The sequence below is a fragment of the Rattus norvegicus genome, chromosome 7, assembly GCF_021556685.1.
Source record: "Rattus norvegicus strain SHRSP/BbbUtx chromosome 7, alternate assembly SHRSP_T2T, whole genome shotgun sequence".
NCBI lineage: Eukaryota > Metazoa > Chordata > Mammalia > Rodentia > Muridae > Rattus > Rattus norvegicus.
The window spans coordinates 53,417,560-53,444,226 of NC_141540.1; the positions used below are offsets into that span (position 1 = coordinate 53,417,560).

General features: G+C 43.4%; 1 protein-coding gene, 1 non-coding gene and 1 pseudogene across 3 annotated transcripts in view; all 3 read left to right on the top strand.

Annotated features, from left to right (window-relative positions):
- The window catches only part of Pawr (pro-apoptotic WT1 regulator), an 82,017-nt gene extending 62,371 nt beyond the window's left edge, over positions 1-19,646 (top strand). For both annotated transcript variants that reach the window (NM_001437881.1, NM_033485.4), the window contains 3 exon segments: positions 13,915-14,062; positions 16,674-16,778; positions 18,510-19,646. In NM_001437881.1, coding sequence (NP_001424810.1) covers positions 13,915-14,062; positions 16,674-16,778; positions 18,510-18,596 — 340 coding nt within the window. In that variant the 3' untranslated portion in view covers positions 18,597-19,646.
- LOC148004665 (large ribosomal subunit protein uL24 pseudogene) lies at positions 2,656-3,423 on the top strand (annotated as a pseudogene).
- Positions 6,368-6,509, top strand: LOC120093977 (small nucleolar RNA SNORA48). Its single transcript, XR_015626252.1, has one exon. It is a non-coding gene; the product is annotated as a small nucleolar RNA SNORA48 (small nucleolar RNA).
- Positions 19,647-26,667: the final 7,021 nt, after the last annotated feature.

Below are 26,667 nucleotides of genomic sequence, written 5' to 3' on the forward strand. Positions count from 1 at the left end.
GCTGCTGGTGGCTCTATCACCCTCTTCTGGCCTCTGTGAACAGTGCATTTATACCTGTACACACACACCACACAGGGACACACACACAACAGTAACAAAACTGAACAGTCCTCCCGACAGCGGTTACACAGTTGCCATTTTGTTAAATTAGTAAGAAGTTGTTTCCCATGGTATATTTTATTTTTAAGGTTTGAAAGTCATTGTTTTCTTTGTGACTTGTTCAAGCAGGAGGCTTGTTACTTTTCAGCTTTCAGAGATTTAGCCCAGTTTATTATTGCTAAGCATACTTTTAAATAGCCAGAGCACCTGAGAGGACCAAGGAAATGGCAAGTTTGCGGCTAGCCTGAGCTAATAGTGAGATCCTGCTTAAATGAGTAAATATTGAAATTTAAATTTGTAATAGTTCTTTTATTGAGCTGTAATGGTTCCATTTTAATATAGTCTAAGAAGCTCAATACAGAGCCCAGACTCATATCTGAAATTATCCATTCTTTATCTCCCAGGGTTATCTTACACGGTCTGTCAACAGTTCATTACTCTCCCTACTCTGTCAGCAAGTTGTAGCATCGATCAGAGAATGGGTGCTTCTTAACAAGGGTGTCTCTTGACAAATGGGGATGACAGAAATGAGGAATGGCCTAAGAGATAAAACATCGGTATCACACGTTAGACATGGTTTTCTATAAATTAAATGACTTGTACAGACACACAGATGGTAATAACTCTGAAGACTCTCTCGGGATTTCAAGTCTCTGGCCCAGTGTGCACTTCCCTCTCACTAATTACACTGTTTTCTCTTACAAACGTCAAGAATGCAGGGTGGCTATCAGTGCTTCTGAAGTGTGGGGGACCCTCATTCATCTAGAAAGCCCCATACATGCTATTTTTCATTTTTAATCGCAGCCGTTTGGAGATGGGGCCCATGACATTTCTGACACTCAGTTTAGGAAGGATGGATCGGCGGTGGGCGGTTCGGGTTTTCTTTCCCCAGTGTGTAATTCTGTCTGTGTTTACTTGGTGAGGTTTCTAGTGCATTGGTTAAACTTTGGAGAACGAGAAGGTGAGTCCTTAAGGACTTGTCGAGGGTGGGAGACCAGGCTGTCCTTCACCTGTACTTGGGTTCCCAGGGCTAAAGTCGGGTGGCCAGGCAAGTGCAGCATCACAGTACGAAACCTGCAGATGCCTTCCCTTCCACCTTCCCGGGATGCTGAGACGAGACATGCAGGCGTGTGTGGTGAGAGGGTTTGCCCACTGGGCCATCCTATAGGCCCTGTTTTTTGCCTTTTCAAGCAATGTGTGTGTGTGTTTCTTAATGAAAATGTGCTAAGTATAGAAAGTTGGCAATTCATAAAACATAATCTAAACCAAACACTATTGCTACTAGTTTTATTTTTTATTGCTGATTGATTTTTTTTAAGTGGCTTTTCATCTCATATAGATGCAGTAGGTATGCAGTTATCTACACGTCCTCTCAACTCCTCCGTGTAACATGGGTGTCTGCAACTGAATTTTTAGTTGAATAAGCTATGGCTGCTCTCAGCTGGGTCATCTCTGTCTCTTCAACATAGGCAGCGAGGGAGTCCACAGAGAACCCCACTGCCTCTGGTTTGGGAAGCCACAGTTGCATTTTTACTTGAGGAAAGTGTGACCATAATTCTTTTTCTTGAAGGCCAACATTCTCTTTAGTGTCAGCCCCTCTGATGTAAACCCTGCTTTGGAGAGGCAGTTCGCCTTAGGGGACAGACTTACCCTTTCTCAGAATTCGTGCTCTATGTGCATATAAAATGACACCCACAGGGATTGGGGATTTAGCTCAGTGGTAGAACACTTGCCTAGCAAGCGCAAGGCCCTGGGTTCGATCCCCAGCTCCGAAAAAAAGAAAAAAGAAAAAAATGACACCCACTTTCCGATTCGTAGGAACACGTAAAGCACAGTCAGGTGTCTGCTGCCTTCATCTATCCGTAGCTCCGTGTGAACAGCAGCCTGCCTTCCCTGTGGGAGGTGTAACTTCCACTCCTCCCCACCCTCCTCCTCCTCCTCACACTCCACAGTGACTCATGTGCTACATGTAATTCTTGTGATGCCAGCCTCCATAAACATCCGTCACCGTTGTATATTAAAATGCCATATTTGTGTATTTCTAGAATCTTTAACATGTTCGGTGCTGTGGGAATGTTTCTCTTCAGTTCTTTTCCCCATATTTAATGTGTCACCAATGTAGTTTTTGAGATTATGTCCTGAGCTCCATTTTCTCTATCCTTCTGTTTGTGTTGAGTGGTTTGGTATCACGGACGCACTGGTTTCCACGAGCATACACTAAAGTCCAGGAGGCTTCCCTCTGGGCACATGCCTTAATAAACTAAATCTATGCCTTTGTTTGTGTGGGAAGAATTCTGCTATATAACATTTGATTTGAGATACTCCGAACACACTCTTTTATTTTTGTTAATTTAATTTTGTGTATGCCTGTGCATGTGTACCACCACATGCATGCTGGTGCCAGCAAAGGTCAGGAGGGGGCATGAGGCTTAGATGGTGGGAACCAAACCTGGGTCCTCTATAAGACTCTACCTCAACAAGTGCTCTATACCACTGAGCCATCCCACAAGCCCCTGAACAAATACTCTTAAATGTGTCCATTTCAGAGTATAGAAGAGATGCAGGGATAAATTGATATTAGTGGCATCCTGTTAGCTCACCTGGTCCTCTCTGCACCAGCAGTCACCATGTAAGCACGGGATGAAGAAGCTGAACAGGGATGTGCTAAGAAAACCGTTGAATGAAAAAGTGATATGGAAAGATAGTCAGTCCTTTGAGATGGGGCTGGGGTCCCTTAGAGAAAAGCACTTCCCTTTTAAGATCTTCCCCGTACTTTCCTTTTGCGGCCATCACTGGGTCACAGCTGCCAAAATGAAGTTCTGTCCCTTTGTGACTTTTGACCAAAGCAAGAACCGCAAATGGCATTGCCATGCACCTTCTCACATTTGGAGGAAGATCATGTCTCCTCTTTCTAGAGAACCGAGACAGAAATACAGTGTTTGCTCTATGCCCATTGTAAAGGATGATGACGTTCAGGTTGTCTGAGGACACTACAAAGGCCAGCAGATTGGCAAAGTGGTCCAAGTGTACAGGAAGAAATGCACCGTGTACACTGAAGGAGCCCAGCGAGAGGAGGCTAATGGTACAACTGTCCATGTGGGCATCCACCCCAGCCAGGTGGATATCACCAGGCTAAAGCTGGACAAGATGATCCTGGAGAGGAAAGCCAAGTCCCGACAAGTAGGACAGGAGAAGGGCAAATACAAGGAAGGAACAATCGAGAAGAGGCAAGGGTAGAGACATCGCATGCACGGCTTTCATTAAAGACTGCTTAAGGTTTTTTTTAAAAGATCTTCCCTGTAGGGACTGGAGAGATGGCTCAGAGGTTAAGAGCACTGACTGCTCTTCTAGAGGACCTGGGCTCAATTCCCAACACCCAAGTGTCTGTAACTGCAGTTGGGGGGGGATCCAACACCCACACATAGACATAGAAGTGGGTAAAACACCAGTGTGCACAAAATAAAAATAAAATTGTAAAAAAATCTTTCCTGCTTCTTACAGTGAGTATGTGTCCCAGCTTTAATAAAAAGGCCGGGTGCTGGTTTTGGATCTTCATTGTGTGGGCTTGTACTTAATGGAAAGGGAAAAGTGCTTCCAGCAGGTCGTGGGACACAGCAGGGTGGCGAAGGCTAGGAGTGTGGAGGCCAGTCTTGTACTTACTGGTTACTTAGGAAGGTCGTGATCCGTCCAACACCTCTGACTGTTTGATACCCATTGTTTCCTAGGACTTTACCCATGAGTCTTGTATTTCATCTCACTGCTGAGCTTTAAAATGTCTGTATTAGTGGGAAATTCCTCTGACTGTAATCTCTTAATGCCGCCAATCTCATTCTCATGATAGCTTTAGAATAACAGTGTTATTTTCCTGAACGTAGCAGCGTCCTCTCGTCTTTCCACAGAAGATGTGAAAATTCCCAGAAGGGAAGAAACTTCCAGTAAAGGGTGGTAATTTATCTACGATAATATTGCTTATTATTTTCCCTTTACTGAACATCATACTTAATATCCCTGTGGCTGAGAGCAGACAGTTTTCTCATTGGATCTTAGGTTTGTGTTAACATTCCTAACTAGAACATCACAAACTTTTAGAGTTCATGAAACAGTTTTTTATCCTGAATATTTTCCATTGTGCATAGCCAGCCTACGGAAAACAATTCTGTTTTAGAATAAAGAGCTAAATTGGGCAGCAAAATGAAGTAACATGGCCCTGAGTGATTCTGGCCTGCTCTTTCTGACCTACTGTGTATGGGGCCAAAGGTCGGACTTCACTTTCAGTCAGGCTTTGCCTTCACACATGCATAGGGTTTTATTTATGTATTGACATTCCTAACGTTCGAGGGTCTTACAGCTAATCAGTGAAACTTCTCGCTTTTGTCATTTTTAGTTGATGTTTATATGTTCATATTTATAGGCATGTAACAATTTACTGCATGTGCATAGTATAATAAATTAGAGCCCTTGGAATGTCCATCCCTTATGTTTATCCTCAGCCTACTTAGGATTCTCTGAACTCAAAGTATATCATAAACTATTGTGGACTGGATTCCCATGCTATCATCAGGAACATCCTACAAATACTTCTGTGTGACTATATTCTGTATACATTATGTAACCTTCATATCCCTTCCCCTTCCTAGATCTCTATTCTCCTATGATCACTGAGATCAACCTTTGTACCAGCTTACTGTGCCTTTTACCTAATGTATCTTTCATTTCTCCACAAAGGACACACGTTTGTTTTTCTTACACTGAGTAATACACTTTTTTTTTCAAAATTATTTATTATTTATTTTATGTATATGAGACACTGTTGCTGTCTTCAGACACTCCAGAAGAGGGCATTAGATCCCATTACAGATGGTTGTGAGCCACCATGTGGTTGCTGAGAATTGAATCCTGGACCTCTGGAAGAGCAGCTAGTGCTCTTAACCACTGAGCCATCTCTCCAGTCCTGAGTAATGCACTCTTATGTGGCTATGCTGCATTTTCTTTCTTTTTTTTTTTCTTTTTTTTTTTTTTTTTTTTTCGGAGCTGGGGACCGAACCCAGGGCCTTGTGCTCGCTAAGCAAGCGCTCTACCGCTGAGCTAAATCCCCAACCCCTTTCTTTTTTTTTTGATCAGAGTTCTTTGATAGTTTCATGCATCGTACATACACACACACACACACACACACACACACACACACACACACACACACACACACACACACACACAATTATTTCATTGCTACTCCATAACTGGTTTTGCTACTGTTATGAATCATAATGAAAATACCTGGTATGCAGGATATCTGGAATGTGACTCCTGTGAAAGAGTCCTTCAACCTCAAGGGGTTATGACCCACAGGTTGAGAACTGCTGTTCTAGGTGTTATTCAGTTGTTCTATCAGATATGTGCTCTCTTGTAACCGTGAGCTTTCTAACCCAGCCTCTTTGTTCTCTACAATAACAACTCTGAGACTGAATTAGTTCATGAGTAAATGCCCTAAGCTTGGGCTCGTTCCCTGGCCAGCTCACAGCTTATTTCATCCATTCTATTCTGCGAGTGCCATATGACTGGTTTCCTCTTCTTAGTTTCAAGTGACTGTCTCCATCAACATTTGGAGTGAATCTCTTTCCACGCCTGACTCTATCCCAGAATCCTCTCTCCCTGCTGGAACTCCCACCTCCTTCTTCCTGCTTAAGCTAATAATAGGCTGGCAGCTTTTTATTGACAGGTGATGCTTCCACACAGTGCACAAGAGGGTCTCTGTATACTCCTTATGTTTCCATGCCTTCTGTGTTCCTGTGTGTTGCCTGTCCAGCTGCTGTGCTGCCTCCTTTCAATTTTATGTAGTAGGTTCTCCAGAGGGAGATGTTTCCTTTATATGAATTTGGGGGTCATTTTAGATAGATGCCATGGCTTTGGTTATCAGTGTAGCCTCCGTATGAGTCTTTTTCTGTTATAGTCGTCATTGCCTGGGCTGTCTTAACTGCAGGTATTTGTGGAGGCAGTAGTGGTGGACATGGGCTCCAGGACTGTGGGGACGCAGGCCCTGCTGCAAGGCATGCTGCAAGGCAGGCTGCAAGGCTGGGATGCTGTTTGCAGAGGGGCATGCAAACTCGAGTGTTGGTAGTAGTGGCAGTAGCCATGATGCTGAGGAAGAGGGCGATGGAGGGACCCATCCCTCTGTCACTGCAGAAGTAAACGCTGGTGGCACCAAGCTCTCGGTCACTGTGATGTGTAATGCTTCAGGATGCAGCGCAGCAGTGATCAGAAGTCATGGTGATCCCCCTGGCAATGGGCAGAGACCCCTTGGTGGTGGTGGTGCTCTTATATTGGTCAGAGGCAGAGCAGTTGGCAGTCCTTTGTCCTTTCTAGCTTGAGGCCTGGCTTGGTGGCCAACGCTGCCTTATGCCTGGGACACACAGAAATCAAATCTAGGCAGTGCAGGACAGGAGGAGGAAGATAGACAGAGATCTATATTCTACCGTGCCTCGTGGTGTGGACACCAGCAGACTTGCCCTCCACCCCTCAGCTCAGGGTGGAGCTGCCTACCACACAGTGCAGCACAGGAGGAGGAAGACAGATGGGCAGACGGTCATGCCACACACAGGCCTGCCCTCTGATGCACACTACAGGCGTGCTGTGGGCACCTACTTATCAGAGGATGTCACCCAGGGGCCTGTCAACCTGTGGCCAGCCTGCAGCAGGAGCCACCACAATGTGTGAGTGTGTGGTGGACAGAAGGGAGAGAGAGAGAAGTGGAACAGCTTGAACCTTATGAAGAGAGATTCAGGGTGGAGAGGAGGAGCCTGCTGTGAGTGGCCAGCCCTGCCACCGGGTGAGGTCCCTATTGTAGCCAAATTGTAGTACAAACAAATTAAGCTTACCCCACTAGCTTACAAATAAACGTGACTGTGGTTATTTTCTTTGGTTTTGGGTGGGGGCGGTGAGGGTGGGTCACTCCTAATTTACTCTTCTAACTGCAGGCCTGGCTACAGCAGTGTACCCCTTTACTTGCTGTCTCTCCTGACCATGTGCTCATGGTCTATCTCCCCTTCATTTTTCTTCTTCCTCTTTCTCTGGTCTCTCCTCCTCCCAGCACAGCAGGTCACTCTAAACCTGCCTCTGTCTAATCCCTCCAGTAATTGGCTGTAGCCAGTTTTATTTACCCAATAGTTTTAAATTGAGAAGCAAGGTTTGCACAACAAAGGCTTGTAAACTGGAGAAGTCATAGAATTTAGCATTACAATACATAGCAATAGACCAAACCTCTTCCAAGTCCCAGCCCTAGCTGCCCCTGAGGGCCGTGTCTGGGTCTGAGGCAAAGAAGCAGCTGCGGTCTGTGTTGATGTCTGACTCATTACCACTAGAGACCGTGGAACATCCCAGGGCAGCCACCGGGGATCATGTGGATGTCCAGGGGCTGTGCAGAACTGGCCCTGCAGCTCACAGCAATGGTGGAGAACCACGGAGTCACTCCTGGTTTGGAGTCACATTTATAGTGTACTCTACATGCTAGGTGATGCCATCCAGGTCTCCATGTTGTCTCTCACTGAGGTCCTGCCCTGTCTTTCTGTCACTCCCCCTGAGGTGTTGATTTCCCTGTGAGGACAGTGCTAGCTGCCTTTGTTCAATGATCTTCCTTCCCTTTCGAGCACTTTCTTTGAAACTTGTTCTATGAGCAAATGAAACTGATAAGTTTAGTGTTTTAAGTTACCATTTCTACCTGATGTCTGTGGTCGCTTCAGAGAATGTGGGCTTTTAAAGTGTCTAAAGGACACTGCTTTTCTGTATCGTGGTGTGACTTCATCGATCCAGCCCTGCCTTGGCTTTCTTCCTGTCTCAGGGTTCTTTTTCTTTCTTTGTATTCAGCACATTGATTAGTAATCAACTCTCAGAATTTATTTACTTTCTCTTCTCTCTCTTGTGCTAGGGAAAAGTAACCAGCAGCTGTTAGTTTAGATACCCAAGAAGCACGCTAAGCTCAGCATGTTCAAAAGTAAGAGTTGAACAGTAGCCATCAGTGGTAAACATGCATACTTACTCTTGCTGAAGCCAGCCAGACTCTGGCACTGAGAACTGGGGCCTCCGGCTACAACTGCTTTCTTATTCATTTTTCCTCTCATTATCTCACCTGGCTCTGCAGCCCTGACTGAGATGAACTGAAGTCTATTCAATGTGCCGCCATCACCACCACCATCACCACATCCTCCTTGGGTGATTACAGCAGCCTAACCTAACTGCTGGCCATGTGCTGTCTTTGTCAGTCTATAGTGTGTTTGGTAAAAGGAGTTCTATTCCCTCTCCTGCTTTAATGGCTTCCCATTCCCCTTACTTGTTTTAGATGCTACACATTGAACTTAGGGCCATACATGGGTGAGGCAAGGGCTCTACTTCTGCACTACATTCCCAGCTCCCACTATATTCCCAGGTAATTTTCCCTTCCTAGAAATGGTTTCTCTCAGTAGCCCTGGCTGTCCTGGAGCTCACTGTGTAGAGCAGACTGGCCTCTAATCCCCCGAGACCCACTTGCCTCTCGAGTCACTGGTCTTCCTTACGTGTGAGTCCAAGTCAGTGATTTCCTAAGTGAGGGCTTGTGTAAGCTTATCTGTCAGGGTGCAAGTGTCCATTATTACCACCTCCCATCTACTTTCAATACATTTGTTTGTTTATTGCTTTGAGATGATGTTTCACTAAGCTGGCTAGGCTGGCTTCCAACTCCAGGGCCCAGGTAGGGCCTCCAATCTCAGCCTCCTCGAGGAGCCCGGAGTACAGCGCTCGCTCTCCTGTCTGGGTCATATTTACCTTTTGGTCTGCGGGTGGGGGTGGGGATCAGAGGTGACACTTGAACAGCCAGCGCTGGGCCTGCTTATTTAGGCATTCCTTCTTGAAAGCCTTACCCAGTGGCCACTCCACACTGAAGTGTCCGGAAAGCAATATTCTTTGTCCGCTTTGTCCCTGCCGCACAGCATTGAAATTAAGACTGCTTAATGAGTTTATAAATTACCTAATTTAACGAATGATCACAAAATAGGTGAAGGCTTTGGTCAGGAACTTTACAGTGAAAAGATGACCAAAGTGCAAAAATGACCACGTGGTTGTTCATTGAGTAAGATACACAGAGTCAAATCTGTTCTCATAAACTAAACACGATTTCCAGATTATAAATAAGCTTCTTAGACATCGTCCAGATTTTACATCTTTGTGATAGCCATTAAAAACAAATATACAAATAGATCCTTCTCTGAGTTTCTGTATCATGAGTTATTAAAATAGATCTTCAGGAAGAGTTAAGCATATGTACGATTTTTAAAGATTTTTTAAAATTTAAATAGTCATTTCCTGTAAGAATAAATATTGTAGCACAAATAAAACAATTTGGGAGGTTTTTTTCAAGCCTTTGTATACTATATTTTGGCAACACAGTTAATACTACTTTATATGATCATCATAAATCCCACAAAATAGCGAGTAAACAAACACACATTCCAAGATGAGTTTGCCATTAGAACACTGGAGACTTTTGAGTTTGGATTAGTTTGAATTCTATAAAATAGCTTTCAGGTTTCCTGCTTGCTTTTCTATCCTCTTATCTTATCTTCTGTTTACATTTATGTTTTAGCCTTATTGGGCTGCCCTGCTTCTCAGCTGCTCTCTGCACTCTGATTCCTGTATGGGTACCTCATTCTTCTGAATGTAAGTTTAAACACTGTAGCGGAGTGCGCTGAGTGCCACTGGGGCGCTGGGGCGCTGGGGCATGGCCCTGGGCAGTTTGTTGTAATCCATGACAACCTAAGTGAAGAATTCTAGAGGGAGCCTTTCGCATTCCCAAGCTGCTTTTCTGCGGTCATGTGTCCAGGTCCATGGCTAGTGCACACATCTGTATGTGGGGTATAGACTGGCCACATCTGTATAGTGTATAGATGGGCACAAGACTGTGGAAGCTGCATGTTTGTCAGGCACAGGGAGGTTGTTAGAGCACATGGCATGTTTGTGCCAGTCACTTGGGACTCCAAAAATGTTCATTTTCATTATCCTAAGTTTCTGCTTTTTAAAATGTTCCCTAAACCTTAGGGAATTTATATTTATCTTGAATTCTAACTTACTAACAACAAGGTAGGTTTGACTGGATGTTTTAAAATATGGGCACACGTTTTTCTAGTTGTGACACCAGTAGAAAATTGAGTGGTGACAGTTAAGGTCATTCCAGAGACACCCAGGATGCATCTACACCAGTGTGGTTGAGAAACGTTATTCCTCAGTGTAGCTGAGTTCAGGGTTTAGCCATGATGCTAAAGAGGGGCGAAGTTCATAGTACATCGTTCTTGAAGAAGCATTGGCTAACGGAACAGTGTGAGCATTAAAATTTATATGTTATCTGAATGCATGTCATAAATGTGTTCCAAACAAATTGACTGAGGAAACACATTTGGCCTCAGCATAAGCAGACGTTTACGATTATCGTAATCACTGATTAGTACTCCGTGAGTCTCTTACCGGGTTCCACTTCACATTGCTGTTAAAACAGAACAGGACTGGAGGAGATGGCTCTGCCCTAAATTTCAAGGACCTGAGTTTAATCTTCAGAGCCCATGTAAAAATATTCAGCCTTGGTAGCCTGAGGCAGCCTTTGTAATCCCCATGCTGTGAGAACAGAGGCAGGGAGATCCTGGAGATGACCGACAAACTCAGCATGGTCTGTCTAGTGAGACTGTCTGTGAATGAATGAATGAATGAATGAATGAGTGAGTGAATGTGACAGCACTTAAGGAATGACACTTAAGCTTGTCCTCTGGCCCCTATACTTGGCATTCATCACCCTAGTCCCATCTGTGCATAGGGTATAGACTGGGCAGATCTGTGTAGTGTGTAGATTAGTACGAGAGCTGTGGGAAGACTGTCAGACAGAGAAGAACTTGCATAGAATGGGGAACACATGGTTACTGACACAAGGAACAAGTTATTTTTTTAGCTTCATTGCAGATAAACACAACTTGCTGTAAAGATCGGGCGTTTTAAAGGGCTGCGTGTAGTTTGCTGTCCCGCCTTGCTCTCGAAATAATGCACTCTGATAATAACGAAGCAGTCACGCTTGAAAGACCCGGGAGCTTACGTCAGAGTGTGAGCCGTAGAGCCTTGCGCCTTGCTGTGTCAGCTGAACTCCATCCGCCGCAGTCACAGTAGCGCACTCAAGGCTTGGAGGACTAAACACTAATGCTTTAAGTCTGAAATTCCTGGAAAAAAAAAAGAAAGTTAGCTTGGTTTGATCTTATCAGTCGGGTTAATCGACTCTTGTATGCTAAGTGGTTATATGTTGGCTTTCAAAGGGAAAATTTCTGTTAGAAGTATTTGAACTTCAGGTGAACTCGGGTGTTTTTGCAAGATAAGAAAGAAGTTTGGTGGCCAGCTCTATAAATATGTGCCTTACATTTACTTGGCTGTTAGCTAGCACTCCTCAACTCCCCCTGCACACACACACACACACACACACACACACACACACACACACATATCATCATCATCCCCCATTTCTCTTTTTTAATCATCTTAACCTTTTGTGCAAAATTTTGTGAAAGAATGTCAGATGTTTTTCAGTGGCAGATACGATCAAAGAAGAAGAACAACAAAAAGCAGTTATGCAATGAAGTTCTTTAGCTTGCCTTTGTGGGCCCATAATAAAATTAGCACAATCAATGAACTAGGTGGTTGCCATGGTATTGCGTGTTTGAAAATTGCCATAGATCCCGTAAGACCAGATAAGAAGAAAAGATCTGACTGGGAACTTCCTAAGTCAGGAGCCCATTTTTCCCCTCACCACTGTGAAGAGACACCATGACCAGAACTCTTAAAAGAAACCATTTAACTGGGGGCTTGGTTACATCGCAGACATTCAGCCCATTGTTGCCGTGCTGGTGGGAGGATGTACAGGCAGACATGGTGCTGGAGAAGGAGCTGAGAGTGCTACATCTTCATCCACAGGCAGCAGAAAGGGACTGTCACCGGGCATGAGAATATATGAGACCTCAGAGCCCGCCTCCACAATGACTCACTTCCTCTAACAAGGCCACACCTCCTAATAGTGCCCCTCCCTATGGGTCTGTAGGGACCAGTTACATTCAAACTATCACAGCTACTTTAGATTTTACAGCTATTTTGCATATAAAATATTTCAGGTGGCTACTTATGAAAGATTGAAAGTTTGTTTTGTTTCTGTTGTTTTTGTATTTGTTTTTTTGTTGTTTGGGGTTTTGTTTGTTTGTTTTGTTTGTTTGTTTGTTTGTTTGTTTGAGACAGGGTTTCTTGTGTAGCCCCAGCTGTCCTGGAACTTACTCTGTAGACCACGATGGCCTCAAACTAACAGAATCTGCCTACCACTGCCTCACACGTGCTGGGATTAAAGGCATGCACTATCACTGCCTGGGTCGGTTAATTTTTTTTTTTTTTTTAAGTATCCTGAGCTTCCTGAGGTTGCTTTAAAATATTTTTTGTCAGCCTGCTTCTATGAGACTAGTTTCTAAGTGCTATCAAAACAAATTGTTTCACTGTAGATGTACTAGGGTCATCTATTGTAGATGAGTCCCCAGATGCCCCCACGAGCCCTTCCTCCTGGTTACTTAAGCCTTCTGTAACCCCCTCACCAGGCTGATCAAATGTATAGCAAAAGGACGCAGGTGTGGTGGCATGCCACCTTGAGATTGTGGTGTGGAGACACTACAGCCTCTGGCCTGCTTCCAAAATCTCGGTCTCTCCGGAAGCCTGCTGCCACGGATTAAGTAGCCTACTAGACGGATCCATGTTAGGAGGAATTGAGGCCTCTGGCCTACAGCAGGGAGGCACTGAGTGTTTTTACTCACAGATACTCGAGTGGGCTTAGAGGAAGACTCTCCAGGTCAGTCAAGCCTTCACAGACGACTAGCAATGGCCAACATTTTGACAAACAGCTCACAAGAGACCCACGGTCTTAATTACCCCCTAAGCTGCCTCTAAATTCCAGAACAGCAGAAACTTTGAGTTGATGAGTGTGTGTTATCTGAAGCCATAAAGTTTGGGGGTAATTTTATTGATACTCAGAGAGCAGAGCAACACCTGTTACATCGAACACTGTAAATATTGACCGTGCTGTTAATCAGCTGTGAGGTAGTGTTTCATTTTGAGAAAGTGCTGGTGTTGAAAAGGCGTCAGAGTAGAAGCAGTTGCCTGTGCAGACTGTCAGTTGGAAGTACACAACTTTATGCAGTTCTTTACTTTTTTCCCCTAAAAATTACATTTTTGATGTTTTTTATGTTTTGGAATTTAATGAGACATTGAACTCTGAAATAAAAGACAATTTCATTTTCTTATTTGTTTGCTTGTTTGAAAACAGCATTTCTCTGTAGACCAGACTGGCCTCAAACTCAGATTTCTGCCTCCCTAGTGCTGGACTTAAAGGTGTGTGCCACCTTAGCCTGACTGTAAAAACATTCTTAAGAAGAAAAAATAAAGAGAAGTAAACGTCACCACAGCCGTCCAGCAGATCCATTCTGTCCCGGTCCCCAGTATCGATCTTGGTGGCACACCCTGTTGAAGGACAGCTGGAGTTTGTGGCTGCTGTCGGCGTCAGCACCCAGAACAGTGCCTGACTGACAGTCACCCGGGAATTAGCTGGGAGAATTCATGTGCCTTTATACTTTCTCCCCCGTTGTGTTAGACTGAGGAGTAAATTCACAGCTGTAAACAGATGCCCTGTGTCCTCAGGGAGTCATTGTTCAGGCTAAAGAGGAAATAGCCTTGCCATTTTTTTCTTTTAGGGTATCAGGAATGTTTATATAATATTCACTTCTATTTCTACAGCACAACCAGTGCCCCAGAAGAAGAAATCTTAAATAGATATCCCCGAACAGATAGAAGTGGCTTCAGTAGACACAACAGAGATACCAGTGCGCCTGCTAACTTCGCTTCAAGTAGCACCTTGGAAAAGAGAATTGAAGATCTTGAGAAGGTATGAATTGTGAATTACTCAAAATAGCATTAGCACACGTTAGCATTCTTCTCTCAGTTTCATGGCATCGTGCCCAGAAAGAGAGGTGGGGCACCCAGGCAGGAGACATCCGGTTCTACTCCAGGAGCTACTTGGACTCCTTACCGTGTGTGTTAGCTCCTAGGTCCTGGTGATTGGGTCTCCCCCACTTCCTCAGTGCTTTTCAGTCCACTTGTGGTGGTAGAACTTCAGGATTGAGCCAAGTCCTTGACATTGACTCAGTAGCCGCTCCTGTTCCATCGAGTCTTCCTTGTGGTGGGAGAAGCGGTTTCTGAGTGCTTAGATGTTTGCACTGTCAACCTGCGCTGTGCGCTCCATCATCTGAACATATTGTTCCTTACAGCCATTCTCAGTGAGGCCAGGGTTTGGAGCTTGAACTGCCTTCATGTAAGAATAGGATACACATATTACAGATGTCCTGACAGCAGCTCAATGAACACTGCAGTAAAATTAGGAGCCACAGAGCTGAGGTGTGTCCCGTGGACACGCATCTGAAACTGGTAATGGCGCTAACCTATTTGGTTGGAATCTGTCCTGTTTTACAGAATGGACCTTATTCCCTATGATACAAAGATTACTTTGAGACTTATCTAGTTTGACTTGCTGCTTACACATCGGTGATATTTAGGTTGCTTTTTAGCATTAACCCCTGTTTCTGATCAGAATCATTATTTAAATTTGAAGGCTTAGTGAATACGCATTATTAGTTTTCAACAAGTCTTCCAGAGGAGCTGACAGGCAGCCTTTGATGGCTTTGGATAGCCAGCTGTTTTCTCAGAGGACGGGAAAGAAGCAAGTGCTACTAGAGACCTTGCCAGCTCCCCCAGGAGGCCCCGGAGTTTGCATCTTTTGTAGCTTTATGGAGACAGTCCTGTGTCTCAGACAGTTCAGTTAACTGAAGATGATGGTGGATCTCTCTGATCTGCCTGCCTCCTCCCCACGAGGATAGGATCATAGGTGTGCTAAACAACAAGCTAGAGACCCTGAATTCAAAACTTCTAAATAATGACTTATGCTTTTAATTAAAAAACATTTTTAATTAGCTTACAAAGCATCACGTTTCATTATGGCATGTTGCAATCAAAATTTGGTTTGTTTTTTTTTTTTCTTTTTTTAAAGATTTATTTATTTTATGTATGTGAGTACACTGTAGCTGTCCTCAGACACACCAGAAGAGGACATCAGATCTCATTACAGAAGGTTGTGAGTCACCATGTGGTTGCTGGGAATTGAACTCAGGATCTCTAGGAAGAGCAGTCAGTGCTCTTAACGGCTGAGCCATCGAACCATCTCTCTAGCACCCACCCCCCCTTTTTTTCACTTTTCTTCCCCCTTCTCCCTTGGACCCTCCCAACCCCAGTATCTTCTCTGCTTTCTTGTCACATGACATCGTCCCCTACTTTTGTAACACCTCCTGCTCTCCAGTGGTCTGATACCTAGTTTTATAACCTAGGCCAACTCTCACACTCCTGTTTCCATTCATTTAAAGCTGGGGTCTGTGAATGAGAGAGAAGGTACGACTTCTGTCTTTATGAGACTACATTCCCTTAGTACAGTATAGTCTAGGTCTGTCTGTCCTTTGAGGAAGATACTTTGTGGGGGTTTATTGCTGTTTTCTTTTTCTTTTGGTGATTTTTTTTTCCTTTTTGTGACTCACAGTCTTAGAATTGCAGCTGTTACTGGCCAGCCCTGTCGTTTCTTGTCCTTGCTGAAGCAGGGCCGTGAAGGGAGAGATGCTTGCCTCCTGGCTGTCAGGGAGCAAAGTGAAGCAAGCCTCTACTTCTAAACTTCCTTTCTCTCTCTCTCTCTCTCTCTCTCTCTCTCTCTCTCTCTCTGGTTCCATATAAATATGCCAAGGAATGTGCTTTATTAATCTCCTAGGTGGTTCCTTTTATTAAAATATATTAATTAAATATACTAGCAGACCTCATGACACTTCATGTATGTGCATACTGTGTTTCACTTGTGTTCACCGTCATCTTCCCCGTCCACTTCCATGAATTCTCTTCCCAACTCTTCCCACTTCTGGACTGTCAAAGTGAGCTTCATTGGGTTATCAATGGCTACACCACTACAGAAAATGCTTCTTCCTCTAAAATTGTTTCAACAGGATCTTGTTTATGGTGCTCCTGTTAGCTTTGAACTCCTAAGTTCAAGGGATCCTCTTGCCCTGAGGCAAAGACTCCCAACTTTGACACTTAAGTATGGCCCACCATGCCCAGTACATAGCATCTCTTTTAAAGGAAAACCACAACAGCAGAAAAATTACACCTTTTCCTGTATAATTCACAAAAAGTTTACAATTTTGCTATTTTAAAAAAATTGTGTGTTCTCTTCTTCCTTTACAAAGTTGGTCTCTCTCTCTCTCTCTCTCTCTCTCTCTCTCTCTCTCTCTCTCTCTGTGTGTCTGTCTGTCTGTCTCTGTCATCACTGTCATGTCTCCAGTGTCAGATATGGCTGAAAGGGGCTTTGCTAATGTCTGGAGTCTTGCTCTGTTATTGACAGGTGTCCGCCATTTTGAAATACTATAATCAGCCGGTTCCCTGATGATGCTTTGTAATTTATTCTCTAGGAAGTCTTGAGAGAAAGGCAAGAAAACCTTCGACTTACGAGGCTGATGCAAGATAAAGAAGAAATGATTGGAAAACTCAAGGAAGAGATTGATTTGTTAAATAGAGTAAGTGTTCCTGTATTTCAGTCCCTGGGGTTTCTCTCTTTGGTCACTGGACGGAAGAACGCAAAGGTGGCGAGCGTGTTCATTGCCTGTGTGGTTTGCTCTTTGGTTAATGAGATGGTCACTGATGGTGAGGCCTATTCCGCCCGCCGTTCTGTAAGCATTGTATTTTCCACACTTCTTCAAATGATTCTTAGGACATCCCCAGCTCTGGGTTGCAGGCCCTCGCTCTGTCCTGTTGGGTTTGGAGCCTTTCCTTTTTCAGTTCATGCCTAGAATTACTTCCTGCCTGAAGCCAGAAGCATCTACTAAGGTGATTGTGGTGATTAAAGACCCCATTGTTCTGCTTTTTACAAGATTTTGTCCTTCAGAAAGAAAAGGCTGAGTCCCCTTACCCAGTCCTAACTGCAAACCACAGAATAATTAAATGGTATAGGGCCTACCTTGGTTGTGCCGTGCCACGGGCTGATCCCATATGCTACACTGAACGGGGGGCTTCATTGCATGGCAGCCTCTCTGATGCAGTTCAAAGGCAGTAACTGCATGTTATAGATGAGGACAGGGGACCCTGTTTAACTTGCTGCAGGTAGATGTAGGCGTTGCCTGAGCCAGTGTTTTTTTTTTTTTTTTTAAAGAATTATTTATTTATTTTATGTATGTGGGAACACTGTCACTGTCTTCAGACACACCAGAGGAGGGCATCAGATCTCATTACAGATGGTTGTGAGCCACCATATGGTTGCTGGGAATTGAACTCAGGACCTCTGGAAGAGCAGTCGGGGCTCTTAACCACTGAGCCATCTCTCCAGCCCTGCCTGAGCCAGTGTTTGACTTGGGTCTTTCGTAGTCTGTCACCTTGATCCTAGTCTAAGCATGTCTCTGTTTGTGCTGGAATTCAGTTCAAGAGGCCGGCAAATATTTGTGATGCTCATGATGTGGTTGTGCTGTCTCAGACACCGAGAGCATTAAAAATAATCAGAAAAAACCTCTTCCCAAGTTTATAATTTAGTCATGATTCATGACTTGTGTGTTAACACTTTAAATTTTAGGACTCTTTATCAAGTATACAGTTTGATGATGACACACGATTATATTTTATCATTTAATTTAAATGAATAGTTTGAACAGATCTCTTTCTTTTTTTTTTTTTTTTTTTGGAGCTGGGGACCGAACCCAGGGCCTTGCGCTTCCTAGGCAAGCGCTCTACCACTGAGCTAAATCCCCAACCCCAACAGATCTCTTTCTTAGCATCATTCATTCTGTGACTATTTCTGTTGTGCTAAAGTTTCATCATTTGCCTGACAGTCCAGCCTCAAAGTTAAGCTCACGACAGTGCTGCCCTTGAGGTAGACTTCGGCAGGTTGGAACTGCAAAGATAAGTCTGTCCATGCCTGCCTTTTCCTTCAGGTGACATTCCTCATAACGAACGCTTACTGTGGTTTTAGTACTAACTATATGCCTATGTATTTATTTGTTGCTAGAAATTTAATGCAGGGCAACCCCCACCCCGTGTGTGTGTGTGTGTGTGTGTGTGTATGGGGGGGGGTTGTTTGTTTGTTTGGTTTTTTAGGAAACAATATTTCAGGAGAATCGCCCATTCACGTGTAATTCCATGTAATTTTTTGATCTTACCACTTCAGAGACCATGGAGTAAATGAATTATCTTTGTGCTTTATGTCAGCTTTGCTGCAGTTTTCAGTAGTTTTAACCTGGTATTTTCTCCGTACCCTCCAGGACCTCGATGACATGGAAGACGAAAACGAGCAACTAAAGCAGGAAAATAAAACTCTTTTGAAAGTTGTTGGGCAGCTGACAAGGTAGAAGACGCAAGGCTGCCTCGGTGTGGGAAACCTGCTTTTAAACCGCGGATGAATGTCATGGCGAAGGCGCCCGTGATTCAGTGCGCTGAGAGAACTGTATATTTATTTCTAGAAAACACATGGATCTCTTCTTCTCAAAATTTACTCTTTCTCATTACTAGTTTTTAAAAAGTGTAAATCCCCGTCTTTCACATAGAAGTTAACATCTTTAGCTATTAAAATGATAGGTGATGCCTCTTGGTTCTGTGTGATACTCAGATAATATATGGTTCGAAGTAGCAGCCATTTGCATATGTTTTATCTATGTTAGCACATATTCTCCCTAAAGGAAGATGCATAGTCTTTGTTTACATGAATTCAAATCCTTGGGGGAGTTGCCTACAGATGCCCTATTACTAATGTGTGCGCCTTCCGTGTGCTAATGCCTACTCATAAAGACGCATCTGCCGTCTCGTCCTCCCACGGGCTCTCCTGATTCCGAGTGGTAATAGATACACTACTTTGTATAGCAGTAATCGTTCAAAGGAAAGCTATTTTGCAGTTATTTCATATGTTCTAGTTGGCTAAATATAAACTTAAGAAAATACTTGAACTGTGTTATAGTAAGTGAAAAATTACTATTTTGTGTTTGAATATTGAAAAAAAATTTCAGTAACTTCTGAAAAACAGTTAATGTATAGTTTCTTATGTAGGTACTATCATTCTTTTTTTTTTATTGCTCTAGGGTTTACTAGTAAATAATGGGATATTTAAAAAGTTGTTTATTCTTCAGGCCTCAATTGTGTACAATTTCAGTATTGAAGAAGAAAATTGATGCTGTGAATAGCATGTGCTTCAAAAATCAGAACTAAAAAATTTTTCCACACTTAAAATATGTACACATACGTCAGCATGTGTAAGCAGAGATAACACAGATATCTCAGCCGATTCCTGAGTTGGAGACACCCTGGGATGCTTTTTGTCAATAGAGAATCATCCCATAACCCTAACACTGAAGATTTTAAAGCAACCATATTTGAAGATTTATAAAATAAAGTTGTCTTCTATTAAATATCCTTGGTATTTAGGGTGGTTTTGTGTTGTGTTTTCATCTAAGAATCCTCCTCCTTTCTCAACACATGGATGCCCTGTCCTCCAATCTCTTTCCTTTTTCATCCCTCTTTAATGGTGCTGGGGACTGAACCCAGCAAGTAGGTACTCTACCACTGAGAGACCGGATAACTGATCTCCAGCCTGGGTAGGTGGAGTTCTGGCGGACATACTGACAGCCAATCGGCATTCAGAACAGGAGCATGGCAAAGCCCTACTGGGAGGCCTCCCAGCCCGTTTACTCCACTCCCAAACCCATTCTTTGACCCACTGTTGGAAAACTAGGGAAGTAGTCGTGGGAAGTGTGGAGTAGTGATACACATTGAGGACATCTTCCAGAAGTGTGTTCACTCTCCCCAAGTGTCTTCCCTGCTCCTCACGTTAGAAGTTCCGGGATTGAGCATTTATCGGAATCACTTGAGGAACAGAAACAGGATTCCCCGCGTACCTCCTGGGGAGGCGTGGTTTAGACCTTGCTTGCTTTCCAGCCATACAGCCTCTCAGCTGCTGAGTCAGCGGCTGCTGTAGCTTTCTGTCTGTATTTCCCACTGAAGTCACTAGAGCTCAAACTCAATTTCCCCCATTTCCCCTTTAACATAGCCATTCACCAGGCCTCCCCAACAGTGATCTGCCCATCACTGTACTGCCCATCAAGGTACTGTGCCAGACTCCCTCAATACCCTGAACTATGAGGAACTCATCTCTTTGGTCATCATTAGGTATATGACAGAAATAGCCCCATTGCCTTATTCCTTGCTTACCTATAGAGGGTCAATAGACAACCCTAGTGTGATAGTTTATCTATGCTTGGCTCAGGAGTGACACTATTTGGAGGTGTGGCCTTGTTGGAGGAGGTGTGGCCTTGATGGAGGAAGTACGTCACTGTGGGCGTGGGCTTTAAGACCCTTATCCTAGCTGCCTCGAAGCCAGTATTCTGCTAGCGGCCTTCAGATGAAGATGTAGAACTCTCAACTCTGCGTGCACCATGCCTGCCTGGATGCTGCCATGTTGCTGCCTTGATGATAGTGGACTGAACCTCTGAACCTGTAAGCCAGCCCCAGTTAAATGTCCTTATAAGACTTGCCTTGGTCATGGTGTCTCTTCACAGCAGTAAAACCCTAAGACACCTAGAATACATTAGTATGTTAATTCAATGATAATAGTTTGTATTTTTTAAATTTGTACATAAAGGCAGGACTTTTAACTTCACTTTAAAAGAAATTACATCAGTTATGAACGTACTTTAAAAACAGAGCCACTTCGACCTTTGTGCAAGTCAGTTAATGATACATTTTCAACATGTTTTTTTTCTGTTGTAACAATACTAGCAGGTGCACTTAGCTTAGGCAGAACACAAGTGCATGGTAGTTAAGTGGAGTATTTTATTAGAGCCCTTCCCCCAACTCCGTAAAGTCTGTATTCATTCCACTCACAGATTTCTACACACTGTTGAAAAAAGTATGATCTACTACAATTCCCTTTTTTAAATGTATTCTTAAATTAAACTTTATAGGCATGTTAAACAACCCTAATAGCAGATTTTGCTCATCAGTTGGGATTTAGAGCCAGCCCCAGGGGTTTGCCCTGTATGCCATAATTCACAATGCAGAGGCAGTAAGAGCGTGAGTTTTGAACTAACCCAGTCTAGAGCTCCCAGTTCCTCAAAAGTGAGAAACTAATAAATGCTCGGGGAAGGCCTTAACAGATAAGGTTTGTGTGTGGGGATCTGGACAAAGTGACTGGTGTTTCTGAAGTAAAATGATTTGTGAAATGTAGTTCTGTTAATATTTCTCATATCTTCTGGTAGTTTGTGACATAATAAAGCATACCCAACGTCCTGGATAGGTTTGGGACACTTCAAAAACTAAAACAATAACTTTGTTACCACTAAATGAGCGCAGCCTACCTTCTGGATGCTGACAAGAGTTAACTGAAATTTGCTGTTGATTTCATTCCAGGTTTCCTGGTAGTTTTGTTGTAATGAGCTTGTGTTAGGAAGGAAGGAAGGGAGCCGGGCTGTGTGTGTTCAAGTAATCTGAGAGACGTTGAATAATAGATTAGCACTGCTTTACCTGATCGAGTAGTTTCAGATGTAGAAATTCAACGCCAGCCAGATAGTGAAGCAATCTAGTCTTTTTACCCTGTAGTAATTTTTAGAAATTTGTGATAGAATGCATTCTTAAGATTTAAGAGCAACAACAACGAAAAACTACCTCAGTGGCATTGGTCCGTTTTCTGGAGTAATCTGGACTTTTTAAATTAGAAATTAAAATGTGAACGTTTGAGTCCATTTCTTCGTGTGTTGAAAACGCACCAGTCAGCGGAGTCAAAGCATCAGCATGTTTAACACAAGACACACATAACAGACATTGAACAGACCTTGGATCCGATGGCTGATCTGATAACCTCAACAACTTTGACTGCTGGTACAGTGGCAGGTCCCCACCCCGCCCTCTCCTAGCCAGTGACACTTAGTAAGTTGCAGCGACGGCAAGTGATGTGGCACTGTCTTAACTATTCATGGTTTTTATTAATTTCCTCTGGGATTTAGCCATGCGATACATGTTTTTCTTGCATTGCATGACCCTAGGTGTACCAGCTTTGCGTCCGAGGAAACCTGTAAAATGGGAAAGAACCAGATCCAAGTGTTAAGATAAGATTGGTGTTGGAGCAGCCACATCTGCCTCTGAACTAACCCTGGTGTGTGCTTTTGTGCTGGATCTAAAGCCTCCTGTTCTAACCTTTAAATTAGAATTATTGTTACTTCTTGGGTGGGTACTGAGACTGTCACAGGTGCTGAGCCACCACTGACTGAGCTCTGTGTGGCTTCCACAGGAGAATTTTAACTTAAGATCCTTACCTGAAAATCACGTTGTGGTACTGTTTTGTTCCACTAAACTGAAAATAGAACCTTAATGGATGCTAAGTTTGCTGGTCAGTCCCTGCCAGAGGTGCAGGCTCCCTCCCTCCGTGCCACACACTTCTCTGCTGTGGAGGTGGTGGTGGTTTGGTCCTATGCTTAAAAGACTTGAAGGGGTGCTTGCTTTGACCTACCTAGTAAAAGTACTTCCTCCTGACTGACAGACCCTAGACTGCAAACTCCAGAAACCTGTCCTCTGACTTATACATACATGTGTAATGTGCACACGCGCGCACACACACACACACACACACACACACACACACACACTCAGGAATACTAGAGTCTGTTTCATTTTGCTTCGAATTTTTTTAAACGGTACCTACAGCCCAACCTGGCTTGAGACATTGTCATCCAGGCCAGCTTCAAAGTCACCATCCTCCTGCCTCAGCTTTGTGGGACTTTTGGGTTGGTTTTTGCTTAGCTATATTTCCTAACACGTCCGTTATGTTTACCCTGACTGAAACTTAAATAGTGACATGAGTCTGCTTGTTCTGGATCCTCGCGCCTGTTTCCATCGGACACTTAAGTGGACATCTGCTAACTTGTCCATTTAGCAGCGTTCACAGCCCATTCTGTGTGAGCCACTACAGTATGAAGCACAGCTCTGGCCAGTCTGTTGAATCTGAATGGCTGACTGGAGAGTAGGTTTTGCCACCCTGCAGCCGTTGTCTGTTAGGTCAGTTACTAGCTGCTGTTCCATTTGTGGCAATGTTTCTGAGCAGCAAGGGGAGCAAACTATTGGATGCTGGAGGGTCTCTTGCTGTGTTTTTTTGTTTTTTTCTTTTTTTCAGAGCTGGGGACCGAACCCAGGGCCTCGCGCTTGCTAGGCAAGCGCTCTACCACTGAGCTAAATCCCCAACCCCCTCTTGCTGTGTTTTTATGTAATTATGCATTAAGAAATGGATTAAAGCCCAGGAGGTGCCTTTAATCCCACCGCTCAGGAGGCAATGACAGGTCTCAGTGAGTTCGTGGCCGGCCAGCCTGGTCTACATGGTGAGTTCCAGTATAGCGAGGGTACACAGAGAAATCCTGTCTTGAAAAGCAAGGAGAGGGAGAGAGAGAAATGTAATAAAATGAAAAGGATTCAATGCATGTCACATACACAGTTGTTGGTTATATGCAAATGAAATTGTTGGTTATATTCAAATTAGCATTTCTGTAAGCAATGCTAATTACTGGTTTGTTTTTGAGTAGTCCATCCAGTGTCTAACCTCCCGGTCACCTGTTGGCAGTCGTCATTCTGTGGACATTGATTGACTGCACTGTTTCATCTCGTTTCTTCTCTGCATACCAAATTAAGTGTTTTTTGTTTTGGTCAACTCTTTAAAAAAAAAGAAAAATTGGCATCCCTCTGTGAGGGTTTTATTCTCACCTTATTTTCTTTTCTCTAATCTTAAGAAGCAAGTGGTCATTGCTCCAAGCGGAAATCACAGGACAGCTATGACTGACTGCTTGACTCTGATCACATAGTTCTGAACCCAAATATTAGTGAGATTGTCTGGATTAAGTAATTGAACACGGTGTCGTGTGAAAAACTGTGGTCCTTCCTATTGTGTGGATTTCCATCACAGCTCAATATAGCATTCAGTTTTATAGTGAGCTTTGCTTATGAAAGTATGAATCCTCAATAAAAAAGACGTTTTCATCTCCTTTTCAACACGGGCTCTTTCCCCTTCTATATTCCCCACGGAATCCTTTCTTGTAGTTTTGTCGTTGTTGTTTGTTTGTTTGTTTGTTTGTTTGTTTTTTAAGGGATATTCTGATCATCTCATGTGGAAACAATGGTGATGCTTCAAAAACCTTTATTATTTTCAGTATATTATTTAAGAAGAAATGATGCTTTCAGAAATAAAAACATAGGGTTAAGAGTAGGATACAGCTGGACAGTGGTGGGGAATGCCTTTAATCCCAGCACTTGGTCAGGTGACTCTGAGTTCAAGGACAGCTTGGTCTACAGAATGAGTTCTAGGATAGCCAGGGCTACACAGTGAAACCCTGTCTTGGAAAAAAAAAAAAAAACATCGGGATATATTAATGGTAGTGGATTTTTTGGTCGGGGGATATTTTGTTGACTATGGAGTGCAGAGTGGTTGTTTTGTTTTGTTTTGTTTTGTTTTGTTTTAACTAAAGGTGCATGTAGGTTCAGTGTGGCTGGAAAACATCTTTGTGTTCTAAGACTACGAAAATGATTTTTTAGAGTTGGAACTGTTACCAACCCGACCTAATGGTGTTCAAAGACTTTCAGATCTTAAGTAGCTTAAAATGGATAATAGGGTTTGGGGATGTAAAAATCTTGTCTTTCTTTTCAGCAAATGCTTTACATAACCTTTTGGCTAAGGTGCCCATTCTTGGTGCACCTGCACAGCTCGGCAGCCTTCTCTCCTGGAGGACTCTACTTAATCTCAGTAACGCCAGGGCACATCTCGAGCAAGTGCGCAGGAATCCTTATTAGAGTCTTGCTAATGTCATCCTTGTCTAACAAGGTGTTCCTCTATTAGCATGCCCAATGAAGTTTTGCAAGATACGATTTTTTTTTGAGATTATAATTACAATTTCCCTCCCCCAAACTCTCCCATATACCCTTCTGCCCTCCTCCAAATCCAAAGCTCTCATAATCTTAATTGAAGTGGAAACCCTTATCTTAGATTTCACCAAAACTCCAGGCTTTCTAGTTTGAGAGTTAGTGTTTGTGTGTGTGTGTGTGTGTGTGCGCGCGCACACACACACACACACTCGGTCAGTGGCTCAGCTGAGACTCCCTCAGTTCTCTAACGCCCTGCCTTTCTTTACTTTCTTTGATTCTTCACACTTTATTTTTAGTCATCTTTCTGAAAAATTGACCTTCATGTCAAACACATGGGACTGGTTATAATGTCTTTTACAGGCTTTTACTTTTTATGGCCAGCAGGCTAAAAAGGAAGCTAAAAGAAAACAAAACTTTTTTTCTTAATCTTGGACTAAATATACTTTGACTGTCATAGAAGATTTCTGAGTCGTGTATGTGTGTGCGTGCACGTGTGTGCGAGTGTGTGCGTGTGCGTGTGTGTACCTCATATGGATGAGTACTCTGGTAGCGAGCTGACCCACAGTTGTTAATAACGCCTTTAAGCAAAGGGAAAGGCACTCTTTATGTTAGGGTTACAGCTTGAAAAAATTATAAGCCAGTTTAAAAAAAAAAAAAGGAAAATTGAGCTTTTATTTTATAAAAATAAAATAGTCATAAAAAAGCTATTATGATGTCTGTTTTTCATGTTAAAATATGCTGTTGCTTGCTTGTATCACCTCAGTAGTCCGTAGCTTTCCTTACTGGGACATACGGTGGGACATAGACAGCACAATTTATGTAGCAGGCTTCCAGCCAAAGACATGTTTGCCTTCCTTTAAAATCTGAACTATATCCTGTGGTTAACCAAAGGTAGACATTGCCGTCGGTGGGCGTTTTAACTTTATAGAAGGAAATTGTTGAGAAAAATGAATAGGAGGGTATCAGGCTTCTTTCACTGTTTTTGTAGTGGAAACGTGTCAGCAAAGCTGTCTGTCAGAGGTAAAGGAATCCACACAGAAGAATCAGAAAATCGCCTTTCCTAAGAAAACACTCATTAGCTGCTATTAGAGTGAGCTGCAAGGCTTAGCCTTCCGTGGGGCATGGAGGTTTCTGGGAGCAGATGTCCAAGGACAGTGAACAGCAATAGTAATAGAAAGTATGACGTCACTCAGGTTCAGACTCACCAAACAGAAACCAGCGAGGTCAGTGGACATCTTTGTGAAATTAATAAAAGAGAATAAAAAGGCGTTAAAAACACGCTGGTGGCTCTCAGGCTGCCTTGGAACATTTGTCTCCCTGTCCAGATCTATATGCTTCAGTTTCCGATGACTCCGGAGACATGTGTGCCCTTACAGTGCGTTCCAGGCTTCAGGGATTGTTTTGTTTGGTTCTTCAAAACCCTGAGAGCATGCTCGCTCGGAGGAGCATGCTCGCTCGCTCGGACCGCAGGTCCCAAACGCCATAAAGCTCCTGCATTTGAGTACAGGACTTTGGGATCCATCCACTCGTGGACTA